General features: G+C 33.3%; 1 protein-coding gene across 6 annotated transcripts in view; it reads right to left on the bottom strand.

Annotated features, from left to right (window-relative positions):
• The window catches only part of LOC106092935 (serine-rich adhesin for platelets), a 95,546-nt gene that overhangs the window by 8,750 nt on the left and 64,137 nt on the right, over positions 1-22,659 (bottom strand). For 5 of the 6 annotated variants that reach the window (XM_059368169.1, XM_059368166.1, XM_059368165.1 and 2 more), the window contains exons 3-4: positions 4,541-4,714; positions 1,393-1,672 (exon numbers count right to left, since the gene is read on the bottom strand). In XM_059368169.1, coding sequence (XP_059224152.1) covers positions 1,393-1,672; positions 4,541-4,714 — 454 coding nt within the window. Of the gene's footprint in view, positions 1-778; positions 942-1,392; positions 1,673-4,540; positions 4,715-22,659 lie in introns of all 6 variants that reach the window. The other variant, XM_059368167.1, reaches the window with a different exon arrangement.

Consider the following 22,659-nt stretch of genomic DNA (forward strand, 5'->3'; position numbering starts at 1 on the left):
ATACCTTGTTGGAAGGTTGGTTATATATCTTCCTTCTTTAGACAATAAAAATAATTTAATTGACATCTAAATGGAACTATTATATTTGCTAACATAGATATTTGTAGATCGGTCTTACTTAGAAATCTGTATTGTGACGCCTATTTAATCCAAACTTGTGAATAGTACAACTGCACTGATAAGCCGAGCATGTTATCAAACGGCTACAGGGTCGACGTTATTAAAACATCTATAATTTTGGGACGGTTTCGAGCTGAAGATAAAACTGTTTTGTTTCAAAAGAACTCAATTTTAACTCTTATTGATGAACTTTATTTATATTTATTCGGCTTTAATGTAACGGTAACAGATCTATTGCATATTCGAAAACACCGTAACTTACCTAGGATAGAATGTAACCTCCTAGTCTTAAGTATGGGAAATTTTACGAGACTAGCTCTAAACGTAAGTGACAACAATGAATATTTTTCCACTCAGTTATTTCCTCTGCACTATGATCTTAAAACTAGTTTGTTTTTGCCGAATTCAGCTTTGTCGGCAACTAACAGTAAAACTTTTACTTTTCCATAAAGTTGAAGAAAATTCTTCTAATGCACACAGAAAACAGAAAGAAAATGTATGTATAATGAACATGAATCAGAAGATTTGCGCAAATGATGTGTGAATAAAAGCGATGAAATTAACTATCGCAATCCCGTTTTACTCTGAGAAAGGAGGGGTATTTTTGGAAGTTCTGAAAACGCAAGTGTGGATCAGTTTGGGGAGAATTTCAACGAACCTGATGTTCAAATTTCTAGTTAATTTACGAAAATGCGATGAACATGCTTTGAGTATGTCTTTAAAGGATTTCTCAACAACCGGCGGACATGTTTGGAAATATTGACAACAGGGCGTGGGAGAACTATCACGACAACAAGAGGACGACGATGGTTCAATAACAGCTATAAAACATAAAATATTTCATATATTGTTGTTATTTTGCCAATGAACAATTCGCTGTTACAGATCCGATTTGAATAGGGTTAAACTTAAGAAAAAAAAACAATTTTGCCAAATAAGAAAAGGAAGTATGGTGTGGTTAGTAGTTTTGTTCCTTGTTTTACATAAGTAAGTTCCGAAATTGTTAATACAGGTTTAGAACAAAAAATAAAGCTCTTTTTTTAAACCAAAGCATAATAAAAAAGTCACAATTGAACCATTAATTTGAAAAAAACAAGGACTACTATATTATTATTTTTCTTTTTTGAAAATAGGAATATGTTTTTGGTTGAAAAATAAATGATTAAATATAAAAGTAGTAGTAACAGTGACCCAAAACCACATACAAGGTAATACAAGAAAGAGAATAACGAATAAAACGACGGAATCTAAACCAAGGAAATATTTACTCACCTAATGGCAAATTGCCTAAAATATTTTTGGTTGGTGTTGTATTGGCAGGTGTGCTACTATCAGTTGTTGTTGGCAGTTGGATAATCTCATCGGCAACATGGTGCAAGGGTGGCATAATAGAGTTCTCTAGGACTAAATTTTGAAATGCTTGGTTGAATTCTGAATCGCCCGGCACAGGATATTCATTGCCCAGGGCTGTGAATGAATCTTCCACGATCAGCGACGCTTCGGAGGGATATTCAAATGTGGATGTAAGAGTATCATTAAATTGTACGTGGAACTGGAATAGAATACAAGAATTTATAAATTTAGTAACCAATGATATATAAGAATACTATATAAACTAAATTCAAGGAAAAAAATGTTCAACCAAATACAAGTAAAAAAGTGCCAATTTCGGCCGGGCCAAATTCTAGGAACCCACCACCCTGGATTCTGCTGAAAATTTACACAAACTTATTTGAAGGTTCGACCACTATCGTGATTTCGACAGACGAGAAGGTGGACGGACATGGCAAAATCGACTTAGAATGTTAAATCGATCAATAATATATATAGACTATGGGGTCGCATATCAATATTTCAAGGTTTTACAAACATAGTTTCATATACACCCCAACCTATGGTGGTTGGTAAAAAATGCATGAAAAAAAAACCTAAACGACCGGTACAAGTTGTCAACCCAAATTTAGAGTTTAAAACATTTGTGGAATTTTAAAACTTTACGGCTAGTTTTTTGCTATTTACTTTGTTTACTTTTACTGGTTGAACGAACATACGAATCTGTGATGTAATACCCACCGCCCAACATCTTTCCATATATGGTCTACATGTCAGTTTATGTTGCTATACTATTTATGCAAATTTTGTTTTCATTTTTAAAAATAAATGTGTTAAATGATAATGAACCCAATTCACGCACCAAACGTGTGGTGATGGTGCATGGTCGGTGATGTTACCATAATGCTGAATTTTAAAAGTCTATGCCAAAATTGGGTTAACTTCAACAGAGTTGCGATAAGCCAACTTATAGCAAATAAACTTAGGATTTTATCAAATTGTAAACAATTGAACTTTACACACTTATTGAGTTTCATGGCAAATGTTGTTATTAAAACATCAAAAGTTATCGATTTTCATAGAGAAATAAAAACAACACTATATACAATTTCTTTGCTAGTTCTCAATTCACAGCATAGAATGATACACTAACTTTAACATTCTGTTTGTAAAAAGAAAACAAAAATCCCTCTAGGAGCTTATAAAGTATATAAAATCTTGATCGCCTTAATATTCTAGGTCATTTATGCAATGCCTGTCTGTCTCTTCTGTTTTGATCTAGAGGGTAAGTTCTTTTGGAACTGCCACCATCTATGCTTATGGTATGCTTCAAACACTCAATCCGATATTTGACTTTGATTTTCTGAGCTTAAGCATAATTTTTATTAATTTTTCTTAAATGTGTTCTAATGTAGGATCCGAATATTTCCAAGACTTAATATAGCTCCTATATAAACCGTTTTCAGATTTCGATTCCTTGAGCGTCTGAGGCAAACAAGATTAACCTTACTGTGGTGACTTGCATTGGCCATTTTATATACTTGTGGAATATAACAATTAGAATTCTAAGCAAAAAAACGGAAATGTCTTATGGAGTAATACTCGAATTATGCAGGTTTTTTGTTTATTATCTGTTTAAAAAATAAACAAAGGTAAACAAATATATCATTGGCAAATTCTGTATATAGTTGCTTAGAGAATTCCATATTCTTAGTGAATATTTTTCATTTGCTATGACGTTCATATTTAAATTCTAGTCACGATCAACCAAATGAAAGTAAGTGTATATAAATTTAGAAAAAACAAGTAAGAGCGTGCTATGTTCCGCCAGGCCGAATCTTTTATACCCTCCACCATGGATCGCATTTGCCGAGTTCATTGCGCGGTATCTCTTTTTAGACGAACAAAAAATAATGAATAAGAACTGTTATGCTATTGGAACTTTATCTAACTATAGTGCGATTCGGACCAAAAATGAATTGAATGCTAAACATTGTAGAAGTCATTGTGTAATATTTCAGTTCATTCGGATAAGAATTGCGCCTTGTAGTACAAAATCGGGAGCAGTTTACGTGGGAGCTATATCAAGCTCTAGATCGATTCATATCGGATGAGAATTGCGCCATCTAGAGGCTCAAGAAGCCAAGATCCCAGATCGGTTTATATGGCAGCTATATCTGGTTATGGAGAGATTTGAAACATACTTGGCACAGTTGTTGGAAGTGATATCAAAACATCACGTGCAAAATCACAGCTAAATCGGATAAGAATTGCGTCCTCTAAAAGCTGAAGAATTCAAGACCCCAGATCGGTTTATATGGCAACTATATCATGTTATGAACCGATTTGAACCATACTTAGCACTGTTGTTGGAAGTGATACCAAACCACCACGTGCAAAATTTTAGTCAAATCGGACGAGAATTGCGCCCTCTAGAGGCTCAAGAAGTCAAGACCCAAGATAGGTTTATATGGCAGTTATATCAAAACTTGGACCAATTTGGCCCATTTACAATCCCAACCGGCCTACACTAATAAAAAGTATTTGTGCGAAATTTCAAGCAGCTAGCTTTACTCCTTCGAAAGTTAGCGTGGTTTTCTTTTTCAACAGACAGACGGACGGACGGACATGGCTATATCAACTTAAAATGACATGCCGATCAAGAATATATATACTTTATGGCGTCTTGGACGCATATTTCGGGGTGTTACAAACAGAATGACGAAATTAGTATACCCCTCTCCTATGGTGGAGGGTATAAAAATTGACAACGAGCGTATTATCAAGTTATGCATAAATAGATATGGTCAGTCAATAAAGAAATACTTAAAATTCTTTTTTTAATAGTAAATAAAACAAGGAAACGCGTTAAGTTAGGCCCAAGAGGTGAAATCGGTGGATTGTTTTAAATTCAGTTGGACCCTTTATGTACTATATCGAAGTATTAATTGCCATTCTCAGAAATCCGAAGAATAAGCTGTTTTATAGGATATAAATTCATCCTCTAGGATTTTTCATTTAACATCTCATAAACTCAATTTCTAAATACAAAATAAATAAACATAACTGTAGTTTTAGTTTCGCTTACCGTTGCATCTTTGGATTTCTGTCGAATACTTGATTTACCATCAATCACAATATTAGCATTAACAAATTCAACATCACATGGTGAAGGAGGGCACATTGAAAAATCATCATAATCCATGTCGGTTGATGTTTCCACCGAGAGATCACCCAATAACACAAACCCGGATTCATTTGGCTGCAAAAGTAAAAAAAAGAAGCATGAAAAAAGTGTTTAAAAGAAAAACCTACATTACAATGCTATTTAATAAATAAATAATTTTTAACCGTCTATGTAATATTTTTAAAAAGGGTAGCATTTTTCAATAAATGTTTAACTGTAAATTCAATTAATGTGTATGTTTTGCTTTAGTGCAATGCGACGACCTTGTCATTTCATTAAAAGTAATAAAAAAATTGACTTACGTCTGGCAACATACATATATGGACAATTCCATTATAACGAGTTTTCTAGTTTTACTGAAATCCTCTTAAAACATATATTTGAAAGCCTCAATCTACATGAACTTTGTGCAATTTTACACTTAAATGTTACGGGCGTTACAGATCATCTTTTACAGCGTTGCCGTTTTGGGATTTCTCTACAAAATTTGGTAAATTTTACTTTAAATTTTAAGGTTTTGGGCGGATGGACGGTCCATTTCGATTTTGGTAGATTTTTATAGAAATTGTATTTTTACACCCATTACCATAGGATAGGGGGCATATTCATTTAGTCATTCCGTTTGCAACACATGAAAATATCCATTTGCGCCAGTACATATTTAATATATGCCTATATTCTTGATAGTCGTTAAATTCTAAGACGATTTAACGATGTCCGTGTGTCTGTGCCGTTCTGCCGATTTAAGGTCTTAATCCCATAACAGCCGTATTTATTATCCGATTTCGCTGTAGAGGCTGGTACTAACTTCGCTTTTCGCGATATTTTTCGCCAATTACTTCTTTAGATAATAGATTTAAAAGCAAAAAATATCTAATTTAATTCAGTAGGACATTCCCTTGTTACTAATGGTAAAATTAATTAGATTCCATTGAAGGATATTGTCCGGCTATAGACCATTTCGTTCAATGCTTTCTATTCAAAGAATAGGAATCCCAAAGTCGACTTTCGACTAATCGATTAGTCGATTTTTTGTGTGAAAAAGTCGAAGTCGACTTTCAATGATTAAAAAGGCGAATAACCGATTTTGAAGTCGAATAGTTGAAAAGAAAGTTGCACAGGGAAAAAATAGCTGCACAGAGATATTGGTCTAAAATTTAGCAAGCGACATTTTCTCGGCATGGTAAAAGTATATTTCAATCCATGGACGAATCGAACAATATTTTATAGTTTCTCTATTTCACAAATCGAGATTATTGCACCGAATTTAGCGAAGTCTAGATGAAATTTAGAATAGACTCCGATTTAGTGAAGGCGTTTTGTTTTCATGTTTAATTTCATTTTTCAAAAATGGAATTTGATAATGTCGAATACATAAAATTGGATAGAATAGAGATACGTTTGTGTTTCTTTTGGGGTTTTATAGAGGAAGTGATAAAGAATAAAAGTTCGTTGCTCATATGTGCAATAAAATGTGATGTTCTACTTGAGTTTTAACATTCAGAGTAACACTAGTTGAAAGTCCTCTAGGTAATATAGACCATTTCAAACTTTATTTCAAGTACACAAATAAAAGTTGAAACGTCTACTTTTGCAAAAGTCTACTTTGATAAAGTCGAAAAGTCGACTTTTTGCAACATAAGTCGAAAAGTCGCTATCACCGTTAAGAACTTTCAAAAGTAAGGCAAAACGTGTGATGGTGAACAAAATCATTTGACCGGCTTTCTGTATCGCGATTTCTGATTCGCCAGAATCATCATCAGCAGAAATGGATCAAGGTGCTTTGCATACCAACCCCAACATATGGTTAAATTTTAATAAAAGTATTATTTTATCATTGATATTTGTAATCGCGAAAAACAATGAGTTGCAATGGGTCTCCAGATATTCGGATTAAAAATTGTCAATATCAGATTATATAAAAATATAGCTACCATATAAACCGATCTGCGCATTTGAGGTTTCCGAATTTCTCATTTTCCGAAATTGACAAAATATTGAATAGTGAGTAGTTTTGGAATAGTAAGAGACCAATATCTCCGAAAAAAAAACTTTTTTTGTTCACAAATGTTAACAAAATTTGGATAAATAATAACGGTTACAAGAAGATTGTGTGTATTTTGATTTAGTTTAAAATTTTCGTGTGGCAACGCTGATCTTTTGTGGCAATGCTGATATTTATCTTTATATCATAAAGGACATAGATTTTGATTTAAAGTTGGTTTTTCGTCAACACAATGTAATTAGACAGATTAAGCAGATTCTTTTGAAAAATATTTGATCGGACTATATCTTCATATAGACCTCCCTACAGAGAGCCATCGCCATACATACTAACTAGAGCTTATAAAAATCATATTTTACGGAGAAATTATCTAAAATAGTTTGTAAAAGACCACTACGTACTTGGACAGTATATTGGCTAGATCGGACCCTATTTGGACATAGCTGATATATGGTCCGATCCTTTAAGTATGGGTTTTGAACTCATAAAGAGTTTAATTTATCTGATTTCAGTAAAATTTTAGGATTGAATTGTAACAGACTTTTCTACTTCCTTGGCGAATATGGTTAGACGTGATTATAGTTAGATATAGAAGTTATGATGATCTATCCCTTGATCGAACTGCTTGAGGTTATTAAATACCGTTTTTTCCTTATTTCGCATTTATTTATTTAGAATGCCTTTTTCAGAGCCCTATATGATAGTCTGAATAAACTTCTGCACTCTATGTTCATATTTTGCTAAATGTAAGGGCGTTACATACTAAAAACAGACTTTTTCATAGTTAATCTAAAGTTCTTTAAAAAGATTATTTCCTGAAATTTGTCAAAAAAATTCAAAGTAGTTCGTTTGAAAGAAGACGTTGTTTCTTTTTTTGTAACTAGCATTTTATAACTGAACCTCAAGATAAAAGTGATTGCAATGTCTAGTATCTAAAAACTCAACTTATGCAAGCACATTTTTCAAACCTAAACACCATTATTTTGAAACTATCAATACCAGCAATCAAAGAATTCAACCATTTTTGAGAAACAATGATGTCAATATGACATAAAATCGAGCATTTTTGGAACGAATTTAATTAAGTTTTTTTTTATGAAATAAATGCTTTCACTTCTAAGCCCACCATTAGGTATACATTTATTGCAACTTCCAATTTTATTAAAATTTCGTGGAATTTCCCATAAGTGATGCCATTAAATAATTTATTAAATATATGTGCGAGACGAGAATATTTAACAAAACAAAGCCAGCTTCGATTCACAAGTGGCAGAAGAATATAGGGGGAAGGGCTTCCCATTCCCTCTCTTTCCTACAATAATGGACCTTTTTCAGAGTAGAAATGTGCACACTCACTCGACTCGACTTTTTTATGTCGACTCATGAAGCGAAAAACAATTGTTTCCATGCGTCTCAAATCATACGGTGTTTTAAGGTACGAATATGAATTTATAAACTGTATCACCACTGCATAACTACTTATTTGTTTTTAGGCATCTGAAGACAGAATTTGTTTCTACTTCTTCCATAGTGCTTCTACTTTTTCCAATAGTGTCAGTGGTTCTGAATTGGTATATTGAAATACAGTTTGATTTGAGGCGCATTAAAAAAATTGTGTTTTTTTTAACTGTAAGGGTTGTTATTCCATTCTGCTTTCGGAATAGTCGGGGAAATCTTTAATTGTTCCACGCGCGGAATTTTACAGTTATGTTTTTATTTTCATACCAAAATATGGTTTTTGTCTGCACTTATGGTTTCATTATTTTTTTCGTAAATAAATAAAATAACAAAAAGAAAAAACGAATCATTGAAATCAATAAAACAAAAATGATGCCGATTATGATGTCAAGCGTTGCCACTAAAATTTCTTTTTGCCATTTTCCTCACTATAAACAGAGTACTACTTTTTCACCTATCTTCCTCCGGCTTTTCGCCAACGTTTTTTTATATGGAGTTTGACAGCATTCCGCCTGAAAAGCTGAACAGAATACTTAGCTTAAGCCGTGATTTTATTATGAATCATAAGAAACTGAGTGGTGATTTTTCTCGTGAGTCGCAATAAGTGTCGCATGATTACACTCGCTCACACTCACGCACGAAGAATTTTAATTCAATCACAGTCACGCACGATCACGTGGTTAAATTTGGATCTCACCCACGAATCGTGTGAGTCACGCATGACAACTCATGACACACGCGCACACCTCTACTTCAGAGGAAGATATACAGGGTAGCTGACAAGAAGCACTACCAAAGCAAATGACAACACATTTTTATTGGTTCGAATAACAAAAGTGTAGAAGGCACAAAAGGAATCTGCCAGTATTTTGGCCAAATCTCATACAATGGATTTTTTCAGCGCTCCATACTGGGATTTTTTTTAATAAGAATATAAGAGTCCATCGAATCGACAACTAGCGAATTAGACAGCAGACATACAATATTAAATGCGGGACATGATTTTATAGCAATTGTTGGTTTACACGTTTCCACAGCAGTTTCCAAAATTTTTTCCATTATTAAGTCGCATTTATTTTGACGCAAGGATTCATGAAAGCAATTGGAGAACAACCATCGGCGGACACAGCCGCCCTTGGCATCACTTTAGATGGAAACTATGTTTTATTTAGGAGTTTACGAATTGCTCTATTGCTCAAGGCTTTACCTTGAAGTCCTTTCAATAAATGTATGTTGGATGCTTTCACGGGATATTTTCAGATCTTTAGTCATTTGATTACCTCTACGGCCTTAATAATTTTCAGTTCTATTGTGGATTTTTTTTGGACCACCATTATGGTGTTTGGCAACGAAACATTTGTTAGTAAACACAGCAAAATTTTTTGCCAAAACAACAAAAAATCGCTGGAATTGGGAAAGCAGTAATTTTTTACTAAAGCAGCAAACATTTTCTGCTGGCTTCAGATGGTAAAATTTCAAATACTATAAAAACTTGATATCATATCTTTTATTTTACTTTAAACAGTTTTTAAAATGCAACTTCAACAAATTTTGTATAATTTAATAATTTTCAATGATTTTAAATAACAACAGGCAAAATATTTACTGAATCAAATTTATGTTTTTAAACAAAACATTAATGCCTTTGCACATTGACATATAGAAATACCTTAACTATCATGTTCACAAATTCTAAAGGGTTTCCTTCATAGTTTAAAAACGTTTAATTAGAAATCAGCAGACAGTGTTTGCTGGTATCAACAAACTTATTTTTCTGGATGTATATCTTTATTTGCAAATTGTTATTATGGTCTCTCTTATAACTGTTTTTTATATGCTCCACAAACAATTGTTTGTTGGGCTTAATGATGACTCGCGAACATTACCCAGAAGTCTGCAATAGATGACTTGCCACATAAGGCACCTTCTTCATACTCAAAATAATTATGAACTTGATTTTTCTCTTCTCGCCTCATCTACAACATGGCAGTTAACAAGCAGTTAAGAGTATATAGGCGTCGAGAATCTCATCTCCATATGTGAGATAAATAAACGAAAAGCTTATGGCCAATGGTGGTGGCCTTGCCGCCTTGACATGGCCTTGTATTGTTTGTAAAATGATAACAAAAATTGTGTAAAATTATTCTGCAAAAAGCAAATAAGATTCGGAGTCGAAGTACATTCATGCATTCATTTATTAACGCACAAAGTCACAAGCGTCTAAATTTGTTAAATATGGTATTTAGCTTTGTACTAGCTGTTCCAAGATCACCTTAAACATGTTGACAAGTTTATTGACCATTTCAACAACATTGCTATAACAGAAGGAATTTGTTTTTTTTAGTTTAGCCACCATTAAAGTGTTCAACAAATAAATTGTATTCTGGCCATAAAGGCTTATAGACTAGTCGAGTTTTGATTTTAATGACAATGCATTACTGTCGATTAGATCGTGACACAAGTTGGATTGGCTGGACAAAGAAGTAGATTAAATTGAGATTCAAAAACAACTTGTGATCAGCAGTCACAAAGAAGTAGTAAATGGAAATGATAATTAATACTTAACATACGTCTTTGTTGCTTCAAAGAATCTGGAAAGAACCTTGCCATAGGTATTCACAGCGCAAGGTCGTTTACATGTCTAGCAAAACCGCAATCACTGCTTTGTTCTTAAAATAAATAATAAAATAACTTGCATCTACTTTACAAGAAGAATTAAAAGAAAAATTAAAACAAAAACGACGTTAAAAGGCTAACAATATCTAGGCAATTGTTATTTGCACATAATTAAGTTCAAACTTTCGTGAAATTTTGAAATTGTTTATGGCTTATTGAGTTGATGTTAAATCGAAGATAGTGTAGTATTAATCTACTTGAAGTTTAATATTTTACTGTGTAACGAACTTGAACCATTACATTCAATTTTCAATAATTCGTTTCTATGTAAGAATTTTACACTATGAAAACGTGCAAACTTTTCACAAAGACTAATTATTACTCATACCACATTGACCTCAAAATCTATTTCGCATAAAAATGTTTTTTCCTAGTTTATGTATTATAATTACATACATACATTTTATTTGGCGGCAGACAACATGCAAGTATTTTATTTTTGTTGTCCATCCAATGTACATTGGAAAAATAGTAACCCATTAAAATAATTTTTTTCTTTCCACTTTTTTGGCTCACAACTCCAAAAATGTATACTATGGACTTTCGTATAACATATAGACCAAATAGACACAATAAATGAGTTACGCTTCGATGGTTTTGTGTTAAAATAACAGTCGCTACCAAAAGCAAATACAACAATAATAAAAATCACATAAAATAAATAACACATTTTTGGTATGAATAGTTTCCTATACAAATTGTAATTTTAAATTGAAATTTATAAGAAGAAAAAGGAACTTCTTGCATTTGCCAAGTAGGAAGATGGTCTAGCACTTCACTTTAAACACTCTGTTTGTCCATGAAAATGTTTGCTCATAATATGTTCATGTTTGCAGCAGCTACTGTTTGCGTTACTAGCAATGTGCTACAAAGCGCTAAAACTTAAGTGGCATGTAACAATGTATTGCTTAAATGTGGTGAATGCATGTAATTCCGCTCTGAAGAAAAATAACAGGTACCTGAATTAGCACCAAGCTCGGGCTTCCTACAAGGTGGTCGAAAATTAGATTCCCATCGGAGGATTTGTTCCCTCGTTACGGTACCATCACTGTAGATTTAAAGGGTATGCTTAAAAAGGCTGGTAAAGATATTTAAATTTTTAAGAAAGAACAAATTTAAAAATTTAAAGCATAGGCCGATATCTAGACAAGTTCGCAGCCCTAGGATAGGTTAGATTCGGTTAGAGTGATACCATAGTAGTGACAGACCAGACCTCTAGTGGAAATCGAACCCACGTCCCTCGCTATGGTAATCCGAGCACGCTACCAACTCGACAACCAGGGCGACCACACAAATTGTAATTTATATCTATTTATACCCTACACCACTACTGGGGTACAGGGTGTTATAACTTAGTGTACTTGTTTGCAACACCCAGTAGGAAGAGAGATAGACCCATTGATAAGTATACCGATCGACTCAGAATCACTTTCCGATTCGAGTTAGCTATGTCCGTCTGTCTGTTCTTCTGTCCGTGTTAATTTGTGTACAAAGTTACAGGTCGCAGAGCCACTGCAAGCCCATTCATTGACCCATCTTCGCAAAACTTCGTACAACGTACTTCGTTCCTCGATGACTGTCACAGTATTTGAGAAGTTTTTTTCGAAATCAGTTCAGATTTAGTTATAGCTCCCATATATATGTGTATATATATATGTATAATGCAATAAAATGGTCATTTGTTAACCGATTCTCTCGAAATTCGGCAGGAAGGATTTTCTTATGACCCTCGACATTACTGGTGTATTTTATAGAAATCGATTCAGATTTAGATATAGCTCTCATATACATATATTGCTCGATTTTCACTCCTAGAGCGACTGCAAGCGCATAGTTTGACCAATCTTGCCAAAATTTTGCACAACGCTTTCCTCGACGACGACAAATCGGTTCAGAATTAGATATAGCTCCCATATATATATTCGTCAGATTTTGGGTAATTTGCAATAATGTTGTCATTTGTCAACCGTAGTTCTTACAGTTTGAACATATTTGCTAGTTTTTCCATTGTCTTGTAGGGCCTAAACTGAATTTTAAGTTTTGCTAGTTCGCAATGTAACGCTAATCGAAAGTTTATTCTGTAACAATAATTTAATGAAATTTTTAAATCTACACAAAGAGGACAACATCCGGAAACAATTCTCAAAACATGTCAAATTTCGCTTAAACTGCAACAAGTAGCTAAAGGAAATTTTAACATACCACAAACATACTTTTATTTATTTTCTCAAAAAAACCACTTCAAAACCAGCAACCACAGAAAATATATGAACAAACATACATAGATGTACATATTTACCTGATATTTGCTATTCATTCATTCATAAACACCAACACAGGTTTCGTACAAATTACACAGCTCAAAGGGTTAATGACTTTCTAACAAGTTTAAATGTTTTCGTACCAATAAAATGAGCAAAACACTCATATATTAAACATAATTTGTTAGCAAAACGGTTAAGAGCTTTTACAGCACCAAAAGGGAAAAACACCTGACCATAGCATAATAAGCATTATTAATTGCTTTTAAATATTATTTAGCTTATTTTAGCAATATGCTGAAAGTGTATTTTGTGTTTGTTTGTAAATGTGTGTTGATCACCATGTGTAAAAGCTGGTATTGGTATTGGCAAAAACAGTTACATATGAAAACTTTCTCAAAGCACTAAACAACAAATACAATACACTGGGGGCAAAGGGATAGAAAGGCTTTCTAATCCATAAACCAGCGTATGAGAATACCTGCATAAATACCAAATATTAGTGAGCCTACATTCAGAAGCAGTGCCAACTTACAAACAGAGAGAGAAACTCTAAGAGCGAGAGTATAGTTTAGTTTTGCTGTTAATGCATTTCGATTGTAATGAACCATTTTGGTATTTAAAACTACTTAAAGCTTAAATAATACATCAATTGACCCAATTGTCCACAGCAATTTGAAAAATGTTATATGTGTCGCCATGTGACAAATAATTTGACATCCTTCAAAACTCACTCTGCTATACTTCCTTCTTCCGTTTAACATTCCAAAAATCCAATTTATAGACCATTTGAAAAAGTTTAAAATCGCTCACAATGTGTGCCTACAAGTATGTATGTATGTCAAAAGTATGTGAGCATTTCATTAAGGCCTGAAAAAAGCAAACAAGTTGAACTTAAACATCTTTCTTCGTCGTCTACTGTCTTTTTTGTCTATTTAACTGTTTTTAAATGCCTTTTCTCTTCACAATCATATGGTATTACAGTCATTCGTGTTACTTTTTAAGCCTCGTTTGAAATGATGCAACCGAAAGTTGGGAGATGAAACGTGCAGAAGATAGAAACCAAATTAAGCCACAGATGCCAGATATTGAATGTTGTCGAAGCTACAGCTTGTTTTGACGATGACTTCACACGCACCAAACACAAATTTCAGGTTGAGAAAATGAGCAGCAAAAAACCGAGAGACAGTGAGCAGCAATGGAAATAATGGTCGAAAAACACATTCACTTAAAGTCGGGATGTTGCAATTATATTACGCATTTCTAGATATAGCAAACAATAGAACCGATTTGGTCATGAAGAAAAGGAAAATGAAAAAAAGGAAACATGAAAAACTGGATAGTCACATCGAAAAAGTGCAATACATATTACAGAACAAAAAGAAAGGAAAATGGGTAAAACTGCATCGAGCATCGAGAGCTAAAAAATTATTGAACGGTTATAGAAGTGGTCTAGCTAGTATGTAATTTTTCCATCAACGCTAAGTAGAGCATGTTAAAGCACTCAACTACTTAATGTACATACATATTTATTTCAACGTCTAGCAACTTTTAAAAAGAAGCTTAGAAAAATTTTATTTAATTAAACAAAATTTGTATACATTTAATCACTATTTTTGGTAACTCCAAAACGACCATATTTATCAAATTCAAGGTAATAAAATTAGCATATGTTATACAATAAACTTTCACTAATTTTTTAATTTTTAAAAGCCAATATTTAAAGAAGTTGAATTCAGGAATTTTGTGCAAAAGCTGAATTCACCTTTAATGGATAAGTCAAATTAATATATTCTTTGTTTCTATATATGGATAAGTATGCAATCAACTGTTAAAAAAGGCCAAACTGGGCGAAGATACTCTACAACACAGGATATGTCCACTACTACTTTTTGTCAATAAATAATTCGGTTGAAGAATGAGCATATATGAAAGTTATATCTAAAAAAATATAAATATAGTTTCCAAGGTGCATATAAGGTGCATATTTTGACTAAATACTTCGGCTTCAAAAATGATTTCTACACTTTTTTAATTAAATTGAGAAACTTATTACTGTACAGTAATGCTTATTGCCCTATATCATCACTAAGAAAATGATGTCGGTAGGCTAGAGGATGCGTGAAAGACTGCCAAACAGGACATCATGAGTTTAAATCTCCTCTCGACCACCGACAAAACTAATAGTAAAAATTTTAAAGCGTAATAACTTGATAGAGAAAAACTCGAGGGAAGAGCAAGGAGAATGGAACGAATAAGCGCAGGGCATCCCAAAAACCAACGCACGCTTAAAGCAATTTTTATTTTTGGTAGCATGACATAAACTAGACAATAACCTTAACACCATCGTTGTCACAACAGCAAAGTTGCGGTGGGCAAAAAAATTGGTTGAGGCAACTAATCTGTTTTCTCGGTGCATATTTGCCATTCCCAGCAACCTGGATGTTGGAGGCTTCTAGGGGCAGAAGATCTTTGTATATTTCGAAATCACCTATTTGCAATTCGCAAAAAACTACATTAATAAAAAGGAACTGTGCAAAATTTTATTCCTTCGAATCCTGTTTTGCAGACGGATCTGCGATTGAACACCAACAGATCAACTAGATGACCAAGAATAAATAAAATTATAGGACGCAGACCGTTATTTCGAGCTGTTACAAACGGAATAACAAGATTAGTATACCCTTGATAGTAAATTAGGACAAAAAAGGACAGTTAAATCGAAATAATGTCCGATCAAGATTTAACTCAGCAATTTCGATGAGGATTCTAAAACAACTTTTTAAAATTTCAGCAAAATCTGGTTATAAACGGGACTTTTATGGGTTAAAGACAGTAAGTCGGGGGATCGGTCTATATGGGGGCTGTATCCAAATATGGCTTGGTAGCTTGCTTAGATTACCAGTGCAGGGGTCGTGGTTTCGATTCCCGTCAGAAGCGTTGGTCTGTCATTACTGTGGTATCACATAGGACTTAAAATTGTCTAAATGAGGCGGTAAAGGACTGCCACTCTTACCTAACCTAACCATGGTCCGATCTGAACAGTTTTCGGCACATATTTCGAGAGGCCTACACAATTCACTATGCCAATTGTTAACAAAATCGGGTAATAAATGTCTAAGACTTCAATCGGAAGGTCGGCCATATAGGCCTAGGCGATCTAGATCTAGACCATACTTGGTGCGGATGTCAAAGGGGCAAATGCACCTCCCTTTAACAAAAATCACTGAAATCGGGAAAGAAATGCGCCTTTTTGGGCACGTCGTAGAAAAATTTCCTTCATTGGTTCACAAAAGGGAATCAACACACACAGGCGCTCACATTCTGTCAACGTGTAGTGCAAAGGTTTTTTTGATTTGATGAAGATTACAAAAAGTTTTTGTGTACTGCTGAGAATCGATCCTGTGTTCAATCCATCACATGATTGCGAGTTTGCAAGTGCCTTATCACATTTCACCCCAGCTGCCTATGTATAAACTATGTTTTAGGAATCATTTAGCTTAAGGTTGGTATAGGTTAAGTTAGGTTAGGTTTAAAAGAGGATGCGGATATTTATCCGCCCCATGCCACTATGGACATACACCTAAGCCAGTAATCGGCTTATTGTGCGCTCTAAATACTACAATAAAAAAGTAACCTCGAAAAAGAAAATCTAAGTTAGGAATTCGGTACTACTTACAATATCCTCAATACAAGGTTGGTATAAATATACATGATTTTCATAGCGGTCGGTGCATGAAACAATAACGAGCGTTCACAAAATCAATCACACTTGTAGACAATATTTTGAGCAACGCCTGTGCAAAATAATGACACTATTGATGCATGAATTTGCCACGTCTTTTTTTATCAGTAAATGAGGGCTATATCAAGATATAGTTCGATGTAGCCCATGTTTAAACTTAACCTGCCTATGGTAAAAAATTACCTGAGCAAAGTTTCAATCCAACATCTTAATTTTAAAGGCTTAAGCGCGACTTTAACAGTCGGACGGATGGATATGGCTAGATTATCTTAGAATTTTATGAGGATCATGAATATACATATACAGCCTTATTCACAAAACTTAACGTAGATTTGAAATGGATTTCTTTGAAAGTTCTATATAGGAAATCTGTCAAATATTTCAAATATACATAAAGTTTTGTAAATAAAGCCGATATACTTTTTAAGGTCGGAAATTAATATTTCGATGTTTTGCAAAGGTATTGATAAAATAAATGTAACTCCACCATTCGGTGATGGTAAAATCCATAAAACGATACATAAAGCTTGTTGCGAGGTGTTACGAACTGTATCAGAGATCAAATTTGTCTATTAGCGACCTGAGAGCTCAGTCGATATCATACTTGGATATTAACTCGTTTATCGTTAATTCCCACAAGAAGCTTTGGTTTGCCTTTAAAGAATATAACTATGGGACTACAATGGACACACATTGTAAAACCTTTTCATATAACACAAACAACCTCTAGCTTATGTTTGCATTGGTAATGTTCTAATAATATTATGACAAGGTCGCCTTCAGTTCAATTCATGAATTTCAAAAGGTTCTATGATGATTTCTGTTACGCATAATTTACTCTTGTCACATTTAAATGATGAAAACAAGCGTATGAATTTATGTGTATACAGGTGTACTACACAAATTACAAAAAATGTATATTCAACCATTGAAAAAATTTAATGACATTGGTGTGAGTTTTTTTAATTCTTTTTTTTGCACATGTATATTTATACTGACATATGCCAGTTGTTTTTTGTATATTCTTCTATATTAAACTCTTCGTTAAGATTTATAAGTACATATGTCCCAATTTAGATATGTATGTACTTTTCTAAAAAAAGATAGCTCGGGAATAAACCATTTTAGTAATAACGACAAATAACAATTTTAGAAATTCAGTTATATGAGTTTTTCAAACGGGAATTCTGGACCGTAGCACATAGTTCAGCAAGTCTATGACATTCAATGTCTGGTTTCAAAATATTTGAAAACGTAAAATGGGTAGCACAGAAGTTAGCATGCCCGCCTATGACGCTGAACGCCTGGGTTAGAATCCTGGCGAGAACATCAGAAAAACTTTCAGCGGTGGTTATCCCCTTCTAATGCTATCAATGTAAAAACTTCTCCACAAAGAGGTGTCGCACTGCCGCAAGCCCTTCGTACTCGGCAATGACAAGGAGGCCTCTTATCATTAAGCTTAAACATGAATCGGGCAGCACTGATTTATATGTGAAAAGTTTGGCCATGTTCCATAATGGCATGTTCATGGGCAAATTTGCATTTGCAATAGGAAAACGTAAAAGTTGTAAAATCCACATATACCTATCTTAAATAATCCACTTTTGAAAAACAACTACAAGATCCTGTTATAAGGTGGTATTGCAACCAGCCCTGCAAGTTGCTTTTATATTATTATAAATACCAAATTATTTGAGATTTACTTGTGTACAGCATATTGGTAATAAGTGGCAATTCCAAAGCAATGTACACGAACAACTACAGCGGTCAAAAAAAGTATTCATCATTAGCAAAATTGATAATAAATTCACTTATTTTGGGTAATTGAAGAAAATTTAAAGTAAACAAATAATGCAGTTTTATGCAATAGTTTATTTTTCGTAATATGTTTTAAAATAAATTCAAAAAATAAATTTAATTAGCGCAAAAAATGCAATTTTATATAATAACACCAAAAACAGAACAAAAAAAGTATTCATCATTGATGTGCTATCATCAAAGTCAAATTCAAATATTATTTGGGAATCCCCCTTTTCTGTTTTATTTAGTAAAGGAGGCTTTGCCCTTGACAGCAAATATTTAATTTCATTGAAAATATAGTTTTTGTCAAAATGGGTCGTAAGCAAAACGAGGTTTCTGATGAGGTAAAAGTTTTGATAATAAAACACCACAGGAATGGTTTAACTCAAAAAACTATCAGTGAAATATTAAATAGACCACGATCTACTATACAATCCATCATCAGAAAGTGGACAGAAACGAAAACTGTTGACAATAAACCAAGATCTGGTCGACCGAAAGCACTTTCAGTTGGAGATGTGCGTTGGCTAGTGCGGCAAGTTCGGAAAACTCCGAAGACAAATGCGACCATTCTTCGTAAAAACACTATGGAATATTTAGGGAAGGAAGTTACTACACAAACAATTCGAAATACACTCAAAAGGCATAGTTACAGAGGAAGAACTGCACGTAAGAAGCCCTTTATAAATAAAATAAACCGAGTGAAAAGGCTAAACTTCGCAAAAATGTATGTAAAACAGCCCGAATCATTTTGGAAAACAGTCATTTTTGCAGACGAGAGCAAGTTTAATCTTTTTGGGTGCGATGGAAAGGTCATAGTGTACAGAAAACCAAATACAGAGCTTGATGAACGAAACACAGTTGCTACTGTAAAACATGGTGGAGGTGGTTTAATGGTTTGGGGGTGTATGGCGGCTTCAGGAGCGGGAAATCTTGAAATTATTAATGGAGTAATGGATCATAAGTATTACATTGACATTTTAAAGAGGAATTTAAAAGATAGTGCTGTAAAACTTGGGCTTGGTAATAACTTTCAATATTATCAAGATAATGACCCCAAACATTCTGCTTTAAATACCAAGATGTGGATGCTGTATAACTGCCCCAAAGTCATTAAAACTCCTCCTCAAAGTCCCGACTTGAACCCAATTGAACATCTTTGGGAACATCTCGAACGCAAATTGAGAACGCGCAGTTTTTCGAGCAAGAGTCAAATGCAACAGGTGATAATGGAGGAATGGACTAATATAGACCAAAATATAACCGCTAAATTAGTCCAATCGATGTCAAACCGTTTAAAAGAAGTTATAAGACGCGGTGGTCGAATAACAAAGTATTAATTTTTTTAAATTATGTTATTTATTTTTTTGTTTTTTTGCAATGATGAATACTTTTTTTGTTTAATTTTTTGTGTTCAGCTGTAAAATGGCCCTTTTTGTTCCAATAAATACTATTTTTTTCTTTAAAAACAATGAAATTGTGTACATATATATCACACAAGCACTACTGCATCATTAGTTTAATATGTTTTTATTCCAATTGTCTTTTGTAGACTTATTAAAAAAAAAACATTGAATGATGAATACTTTTTTTGACCGCTGTATGCTATTTTCAAACAATTCATTAAAAAGGCACACCAGAATTGAACATCTGTTACAATTTAATTCGCACATGCTTATAGATTTTTTGTGAGCCCCTTCCGCCTAGTATGGCTGATATACAGCTACAGATATGAATCATGTTTAAATTATACTATTGTTGTCGTCACCTTCTAATAACTATGTGTATAAATAAAGTACTAGTAAGTATACATTGTAAATAGCATGATTTGCAAAATAACACACAAAATACGGCATAGCTTGTTAAAATGCAGGTAGCGTAAAATAAAAAAAAAATCTTCAGTACGTAGTCACTATAGACTTTAAACTCTGCTTTGAATTTTTGTTGAAACATATTAACCAACACAAAAAATACAAATTGATACTAAGAAAAAAAATTAACAAACAATGATTCACGAATTTGAGGACAGTATAAAAATGCTGATTAAATCAATCGATGAGTTCTTTTCACAACATTTCAATACAACGTTTTATATTGAATCATAAAATAGGGGAAAAGAGAAGATGGTTAGGTGTTCAAAAAAGAACATAAAAGATAACGGTTACGTTTTAGTTCTCTTGATTATGAATATATGCCTTACTCAACAGCTGATTCCTGAAAATCAGCATACCTATAAAGTGAGTCATGCACTGTAAATTTAGTGGGGTGGTGAGCTGGAAAGAGTTTTTCAAAGCCGTTCTGGGAAAAAAATAATTTCCTTATTCACAAAACTTTATGAAGCCTTGAAATAGTTTTGATAGTTCTATAAAGGAAATATGTCAAATAAACCTACTTCAAATCTATATTAAGTTTTATGAATTAGACCCAGCGTTACCGTTGTGCCACTCAAATTTTTCACTTTTTTCTGACGTTGCCACTTTTTTGTTTTGATACTTAATGCAATACTTTTAAAATTTTTGCGCCACTTTTCAATCTATTTGTTCCACTTGTTCAAAAATACAACTATGTAGCGATTATCTATCGTTTGTCGTCCAACAAATCGCATGTAAATTTTAAATTTTTCGACATGTTTTAAATTTTTAAGTTGAACGAAAAAAAAAGTTTGCGTGTTTGTGGAATATATCACTTAAGTATTTAAATACCAACCACCGCAACTCGTCAAAACACATTATTCAAAATCCTACAAATACATGTTCTGTAGATCGATTTTGGGAAGTCTGTTCGTCCGTCCAAATTTGATATATATGATATATAGCTTTTTGGTTCCAAAAAGTCTCGACCGAAAGCCTAGGATTGATTTACGGTTGCGGGAATTTAAGATTCGGATTGATCGAACTTACCTTTTATACACCTTTTTACATTATTTATAAAAAAAACTGAATTGTTTGTTATACACGTCTTATATTTGGTTTTTATAAAGTATTGTGCAAAGTTTTGGACCAATTTCAACAATTTTTTTATGTTATTTCTGTAAAAAACAGAAGGTTTATTCTGTTTTTTGTTACTACTACCTTTTTTGTTTGTATTTTTTTTAATAAAACCGAAAAAAATATGCCTCTTTTTGTGTCATTTTTCAAAAACAAAATGCCACTTTTTTTAAAAAAATGACACTTTTTGCGCCACTATTTGAAAACTGATTATTAAATACACACATCTCATGCATATTACTGCTTCCCTACTTCTACATGTTCTGAATTTTCCACTTATACCCTCCATCAAAATAATTTCTCCAGACAAAAATGACACATTTGTATGAGGTGCTTCCTTTCATGTCAATATAATTTATCTATTTTTAACAACCTATCAATGGGTTCTCGTCACATGTGGCACTATTTCAAATGTGTGTGCATTGAAACGTCACAGAGAGTATGAAAAGAGAAAATTGTATGCGTTTGTGTCATAGAAAAACGCTATGAACGTAGTTGCAACGTAATCTAAACACCAATCACACCATAAATAAATTAAAAAATTACACAATATATAGACTTGGCTTTACACAACTCGAAACGAATTGAACAGACATGGTTTGACTAAACAGGCACATAGACACAACAACAACATGAAAGTACAACATAGACTTACTTATGTACTCATATTTATACATTTGTAGTAGACATGTATGATCGATGTCCATTTTTTTCACGGAAATTGTTTGCAGTTTAAAGAATACTGAACAACATAAAGGCACCGCATTTAATTACAAATTTATTCTCACAAAAAAAGGAATAAAAATAAGGAAGTACAATAATAGTCTGGTTTTGGCTTTTAAAGCAGAGGAAAGTTTTGAAAAAAATATACAATGTTTTTAAATGGAAAAAGACATTTTTGCTTTGCTTTCTCAAACAAAAAAAAAAGGAAAATCTTATAACAGATCGAAAGGCAAAAGTCGAACGGGGTCAGACTAAATAATATCCTAAACTACTCCGAAAACCCAGTACAGTTTCCGTAAAGTTCGAGCTTTGCTGAATTGCCTTTTTATACCCTTGGGATGGGGGTATACTATCTTCGTCATTCT

Source organism: Stomoxys calcitrans, chromosome 4 (assembly GCF_963082655.1).
Source record: "Stomoxys calcitrans chromosome 4, idStoCalc2.1, whole genome shotgun sequence".
Lineage (NCBI taxonomy): Eukaryota > Metazoa > Arthropoda > Insecta > Diptera > Muscidae > Stomoxys > Stomoxys calcitrans.